Source organism: Podarcis cretensis (genome assembly GCF_951804945.1).
Source record: "Podarcis cretensis genome assembly, chromosome: 2".
NCBI lineage: Eukaryota > Metazoa > Chordata > Lepidosauria > Squamata > Lacertidae > Podarcis > Podarcis cretensis.
In genome coordinates this window covers 68,521,454-68,528,501 of record NC_137171.1, presented here as the reverse complement: position 1 = coordinate 68,528,501, position 7,048 = coordinate 68,521,454, and the positions used below count along the sequence as shown (strand labels likewise).

The following is a 7,048-nucleotide window of genomic DNA, read 5'->3' as shown; positions in this document are numbered from 1 at the left end:
AGCTTGTTGTCTTGTTCAATGACTGTAGATGATGATCTTCTCTTTATTGGTTTTATGTAACTGGTTTTATTGTTTATTATCTGCTTAATTTTTTATATTGTAGCCTGTTCTGGGATTAATGAAGAGCAGGCTATGAATTATTCAAGTGAAGAAACAACAGTTTCTTTTATGGCAGTAAATAAATGAAAAACATCTCACCAGATGGTGTGGGCAGCTCATTCCAGTTCTGTTGTGATTACAGACAAATGCTATGAAATATAGCCATCTAATTCATACAGTACCTCCTGCATGCAGTTCCTTATACAAAGAGGACTCGGCAGAAAATGTGTGTGCAAACTCTTCGTCATATAGTTCAGCAGAAGAGTGTTGCTTATTTCACTTGCCAAAAATTACCCATCAAGAATAAATACAATGACCAAACTAGATTGCTGCAGTGCTGTTGTTTTATTGACAATAAAATCTGGAAAATTGGAATAACAAGCAGTTATTAACTCTGCATTTTCATCAGAGAAAGCCAGAAAGCCCACTCCTAAATTCTTCAGCAAAAAATGATGCATGTTCAACACTCAGCAAATTCCAGCCTTCTTAATTTTGACTTGTACATTCTTTTGCCTGCAAAAAAGGTATAAAACATACTGAATAGTATCTTTCATTTCCCAGGTCAAAGTTGAGATGCTGCCAAATCATGCCTTGTGAGAATCTGAGCATATGTATTTCAGATAGGCATTGCTAGGGCCAGAGGCTAATGCATTTGTGCGATAATACATTTTGACACCTGCTAGTGTTCAGGGCGGGACGCAGGTGGCGCTGTGGGTTAAAGCCTCAGCGCCTAGGGCTTGCCGATCGAAAGGTCGGCGGTTCGAATCCCTGCGGCGGGGTGCGCTCCCGCTGCTCGGTCCCAGCGCCTGCCAACCTAGCAGTTCGAAAGCACCTCCGGGTGCAAGTAGATAAATAGGGACCGCTTACCAGCGGGAAGGTAAACGGCGTTTCCGTGTGCGGCTCTGGCTCGCCAGAGCAGCGATGTCACGCTGGCCACGTGACCCGGAAGTGTCTCCGGACAGCGCTGGCCCCTGGCCTCTTAAGTGAGATGGGCGCACAACCCCAGAGTCTGTCAAGACTGGCCCGTACGGGCAGGGGTACCTTTACCTTTACCTTTAGTGTTCAGGGCATGGACAACTTATAAGAGATAGAATTTTACAATTTGGGCAGGATCTCACTGGCCAAGTCCTCATGAAAATTCACCAGCATTTGCATGCAAGTAATGCATACGTCTCCCTCCCCACACACTTTGGAGCAAGAGAACTGTGTTTCAAAATTCAGAGTACTGTGGCTTTCACAGGAGAACTGTTTTTCTGCCTGTGGTTTTTGAGAAATTCAGATAAGGTAGATTCACCTAAAATGTCAACAAAACCAACTTTCTCCCCCATCCTTATCCTTATTACTCACACATAAAGATTCCTGTTGAAGTATCAATACTGAAAGTGACATATGCACAGGCATACATGGAGCTACTGCCTGCACAGTCTCTGAAACAGTGAAAAGGCTCTTAAGGGAGACTTTCACCTCCTCTGTGTCAAATAAGGCCCTGCCAACTGACCGGAAAAAATGACCTTGTTCCTTCAAGAGCAGCTATATGTTCAGAATTCACTAGATGAAATTCACGTTCTTGAGAAAGAGGGAGGGGGAGACATTGATTTGGATCCTAAGGTGCCTTTCCATTCATGGAATGAGTCCTTCTGCGGATAGAAGGGATTTGGATTTCGTTCCTGCTAATTCAGGGATGGAAAATACATGGCCCTCCAAATGTTATTGGACTCCATCTCCCATCAACCCCAATGGCCAGGGATGATGAGAAGTGTCATCCAATAACTTCTGGAGAGCCACTCAATCCCTGTTCTAATAGAAAGAGGGAGACTGTTTTTGTTGATTCCTGCACCTTTGCAGTTCCTGAGTCATCTTCCATACTGCTTTGGAACCTCTCACAACCACCCATGCAGATGTGCAGCAGGAGAAGGGAGTGCAAATTTTCAGAAAGTGAGTGTGGAACATGAAAATTGGGTTTGTAGGTGCCAGCAATACCCTTTCTACTGGGCAGAACCCCAGCTTATTGTCACATGCTTATGTTGTTTCCTTCTCACAGAGAGCTGCCCTTAACAAAGCACAGCTCTCAGGATTCTTTGAAGAGCAAGTCCTCTGCTATAAATATGTGTTGGATATGCATTAAATGTATGGTGTGGATCTGCCTCTGATGTTGGAACAAGCTCCCTTCAATCTCCTATTTCTGTTCCTCACGATGCTTCTTCAGAACTATTGTTTCCATCTTGCTGTTGGGACTAAAAATACTAGGAGAACCTAGCCCAGAGATGGAAGGAAGGAGAAGTACCAACAAGAGAAGAATGGCAAACAAAACTGATGGAGTGTGCAGAGATGGTGAAACTGACGGGGAAGATCAGAAACCAGGAAGATCAATTATTTTTAAAAGACTGGAGTAAATTCTTAATTTATTTAAAAGACAGTTAAACAGTTAAAATCATTGGCAGGGATATAATGACACTTGTAATGTGGAATTAAATATGGTAACTATAGATACCTAACAGATGGATAAAGGAAAAGGATGCAGAAAACTTAAATCTTAAATATGGAACCCATAGAGGGAGGGAAGGAGGTCCGAAGGTTCAAAAGAAACCTTTTATTTTAATGTTTGAAATGGTTAAAGTTAAAATGTATAAAATCATGTAAAACCAATACAAAATGTTATATTAAAAATACTACAAGAACCTAAGTGAATTAGGCTGCATCTGCCATCAGGCTACATTGGCCAGATAGCCCACCTTTCCGCAGGACCCATTTAAAGAGCACCACTCCATATACCAGAGCAAGTAGCAATTTTAAGTATTTGAATTACTTTATGACTGATATATATGTTGCTGCTCTATTTTGGAGTGTGGGTAATCTTTATGATGTGAGTGTTGTACCTCTTAGGGAAAGCTTCTGTTCACAGGAGGGGTGACCACAGAGATTGAAAGGAGGGACCTTAAGGTGTCTCACTTACTATTTCTTTCCCTGTGGAACCTACTGGCGCTCCTATCTACTTAAGAGGCTTGAAAGATGGCCAAAGGCCTAAAGAAAACAGGTTCCCTTGAAGAAACTAACTGGTAAAGGAAAAACAGATACTTACTGATTTGTACTGCACAAGGTACACTCATTGGGATAGGTCACTTGGTCAGTGCCACAGACAGGATCAAAATTTCTAGGGCATCCTGGTGTTTCATAAAGTTCACAGGCTGGCTGTTGAATAAAAGCTGTACAGTTCAGTATCTGGAACAGCAACAATCTTTTAAATTTATATTCCCCAAAGCTCAAAGTTGGTGCAAGACATTTTGCTTACTCAAAACGCAGTGACAAAGGGTGCCACTCTCCCCAAGTCAAGCCATAGTACCCATGAGCAGTGCCCGAGGCAAGAAAATCTCACAACCACCTCCCCCTTTCTGGCAGGAAAAATCCAAGAACAATACATTTGCTCCTCTTTCATGACACCCAAAATCAACTGCCCGAGGCAATTGCCTCACGCTACCTAATGATAGAGCCGATCCTAGTATTCTTTAATAGAGGATGATATTGAAGAACAAAGATACTGGAGAAGGTTAAGTTGAGGAAGCAGAGTGAAGAATGGCATGGAAATTTAGACATTGGCATGATAGCTACCGAAGCATTGTATGCTCTGGCATTTGTTTCCCAGTAAAAGCTGCTGCCTTTTGCAGTTATCAATCCTAGTTTGTTTGGCAAGAGCTTCTTTACTGCAGCCTTCCTCAACCTGTTGCCGTCAAGATAATGTTGGACCTCAACTCTCATCAGCCCCAGCCAGCATGCTTAGTAAAATATCTGTGTAGCTAGTTTATAGCAGCAGTGGGGAATATTTTTCCACTCATAGGACCATATTCATTAATGGGGAGTGCATGCCAGGGGTTGCTCAGGGCCAGAGGTAAAAGTGAGCAGGGCAATGGTTGAGACTCTTGCATCTGTGCAGTTGACTAATTTCCAAATATATGAATGATAAGGGTTCCTGGGCATAGCCTGGGGGTGGGCCTAGAGTGAGTCCTGGGGCCAGATATAAAGGCCTGGGGGCCACATCCAACCCCAGGTCTTAGGTTCCCTACTCCTGGTTTATTAGTAAGGAAATACACAGAGAAATGTAGCTAGGTGATTTCAGTGCACTCCTCTCGAAGGCAACGACAGAAGGTTTGGGTTGCCTGAATTTCAGCTCAGTACCCAGGGTAGCCATTTTGTGCTGGCATCCATGACTCTTTTATCAATGTATGTGTACCGGCACCTCATTTTCTACCCAAAAAGGGGGGGAAGCACTGTCAGTACCTGACACATTGTATTGTTCTGACTTCTTTTATGTGACAATAGTGCATTTGCCATATATTGGTGGGGTAAAATTTCACCAAAGCAGGATGCACTGCACTTAAATAATCAAGACAACATTACCTCTCTTGCCTCACCGTTGCCACCATCAGGTTCTGCATTGCCTAACAATGTGAGAAAAAACATTATTGATTAGAAATCCACTCTACCTCTAGCAGAGACTGTAACCTCGGCTGGTTGTGTTATAGCTGCATCAAATCAGTCTAATTTTTTTAAACAACAACAACATTTAAACATTTAACAAAAATACATTCATTTGACAAGGGTGCATATTTCAAAGGTGGATCTAGGGGAACGTGACCTGTTCGGTCACCCTGGGTGTGGAGCTTTTGGGGGGCGCTGCAGCAGATGCCATGATATGAAGTCCAATGCAAAGCGAGAGGCAAGGTTCAGATTTTGGCTTCACACAGGGTGCCATGGAAATTTGAGGTGTCAAGGTCTGCTGCTGCATATTTAGACCTTAAAAATAGAATAATCTTTAAATCTTGGATTTTTAAAAGAGAACATTTAATTTTGACTAACATATATGTTTTGGTGAAGCAATTTCCTGTAATATAATGCATTTTTGTATGTTATTTTCACTAATGCGCTTCCTTTAATGGAAACTACCATAGTATATGAATTTTACACACATTACCTGACTGCAGAACTGCAATACAAAATCTGGAGAAGATCTAAAACGTAGATCTGGTTCCTTTTTAGTTCTCATCAAAGTCACTCAAACACCTTTCCTCTCTGTTCTTTTTTCCCCTCAGCCCCAAAATAAAACTCTATCCCATCATAGAGGTGCATGTTTTCCTATACTCTCCTTTGTCAGGAGCATATAGGAAATTGACTGAACAATTATACTGGGAATTTTAGCATCTGCAAGGAAAAAGACGTGAATTCTATGTAGCCCTTACCTGAGGAACAGAAGATCCCCACTGCAAGGAGAAGGAATATGCTAGTTACTCTCATTGTAGAGCTGCTTATTCACATTAAAAGAATAATCCTTTTGAAGAAGCTATGTCTCAAGATTCCAAAAGAAACTTTTTTATATGACCTGTTTGTGGCACCTCAGACTCCCCCTCCTCCTTGACGTCATTGTCCAAACAAGCGTGTGCTATGGGAAAGGTATTTTTGAAGGGAAAGAGGGCGGTGAAGTAATAGCCAACACAGCACAAACCATATGAGATAATTTGTCCGGGTGGGTTCAAAGATCTGTGTTATCACAGAACTAGACGCTAGAAATCATGAATGCCAGGACACTTTAAGGAGCATATTCATATACAAGCTGCCACTTTTGAATGCCACAATAAGTAATTCAGACTATTATCTGTTGACTCTGCTTCATATCTCTAGCCTTGCTATAAACACATGCTGTAAGATTGAAAGGAACTATATTTTATTGCTCTATTTTTTATTGTCAACAGTTTATATGGCAGCTTTCTATTGACTCACCCAAGGCCATATTAAAACAGAAGCAAATGACTAACAGCATTGGCAAGATTAAATATTAAAAGTTCTGATAACTGTGACAAGCCAAGGTGTTCTTTGACATGTTTACTGTATTTTTGTAGGCAGAGAGAATGCTCTTCTCAGGGCCAGTACCACCATGAGACAACCACCTCAGGTGGCAGGTGCAAAAGGCACAAGGAGCGAGCAGAGCTGTGTGTGAACTTTGGCCTTCTCTTTGGCCCCTAATTTAGTCTACTGCCCTCAGATGCAGTGGGAGGTGCTGTCCCATTACCAGTGTTGAAGAAAGTGTTTCTCAAACCTGGGTTCCCAGCTGTTCTTGGACTACAACTCCCATCACCCCTAGCTAGCAGGACCAGGGGCTAGGGATGATGGGAGTTGTAGTGCATGGACAGTTGGGAACCCAAGTTTGAGAAACACTGATAGGCCCCATCTTCACAATACATTTAAAGCACTATCATACTACTTTACACAGTCACAGCTTCCCCCAAAGACTCCGGGGAACTGTAGTTTGTTAAGAATGCTGCGAGTTGTTACGAAACACCTATTCCTCCCAGGGAGCTACAACTCTCAAAGTGGTTTAGCAGTCAATTCCTCTTCCCTGGGAAGTCTGTGAGGGGAATAGGGGTCTCCTAACAACTTCCACACCCTTTCTTCACTTCCCAGGATTCTTTGAGGGAAGTCATGATTATTTAAAGTGGACATAATAGTGCTTTAAATGTGTGGTGCACATGAGATCTCAGTTTCAGCTACCAGCCTGGTGGACTTTGGAACATGGGGGGGTGGGGGGTTTGCTGGGAAGGTGCCATTTTGTCCTTTGCCTCAGGCAGCAAAAGATCTTGAGCTGTCTCTTTTCAAAGCTTCAGACATTACCACAGAGGAGTGTCTGGCCTGCAAAGGGAACATAGGGTGCCATTGATCTTTTGCTGCACTGTGTGAAGCAGCCTTTGTTATCATGTGGCATTCTTCCTTGATGGAGGCAGCTTGGGATGCCTTGAGAGAGCCAAGAGGGAAGCATAGACCAAGAGGAAAATATTTTGCGTTTTCCAAAGCATGACTTGAGCATACAAATGGAGAACACGTCCAAGGCTGCTAAGGACAGGAATGATTGAATATGGTTGAACAAGTATGAGAACAACCAAGAAACATATCAAGCCAGCACAGG

At 42.6% G+C, this 7,048-nt stretch overlaps 1 protein-coding gene across 1 annotated transcript; it reads right to left on the bottom strand.

Moving 5' to 3' along the window:
* Positions 1–425: 425 nt before the first annotated feature.
* Positions 426–5,518, bottom strand: LOC307209878 (trypsin inhibitor ClTI-1-like). The gene is made up of 4 exons (XM_079965247.1): positions 5,331–5,518; positions 4,492–4,532; positions 3,179–3,288; positions 426–612 (listed from the first exon to the last, which is right to left on the bottom strand). Exons 1-4 carry the CDS (start codon positions 5,383–5,385, stop codon positions 567–569), a joined length of 252 nt encoding a protein of 83 aa, XP_079821373.1. The 5' UTR covers positions 5,386–5,518; the 3' UTR covers positions 426–566.
* Positions 5,519–7,048: the final 1,530 nt, after the last annotated feature.

What these genes read in the sequence shown, in the direction of transcription:
- LOC307209878 (XM_079965247.1), bottom strand. Translation starts at nt 5,385, where the DNA reads ATGAGAGTAACTAGCATATTCCTTCTCCTTGCAGTGGGGATCTTCTGT. An exon ending in GGGGATCTTCTGTTCCTCAG is followed by an intron (nt 4,533 to 5,330) that starts GTAAGGGCTACA and finishes TCACATTGTTAG; the next exon opens with GCAATGCAGAACCTGATGGT. An exon ending in GCAACGGTGAGGCAAGAGAG is followed by an intron (nt 3,289 to 4,491) that starts GTAATGTTGTCT and finishes TTTATTCAACAG; the next exon opens with CCAGCCTGTGAACTTTATGA.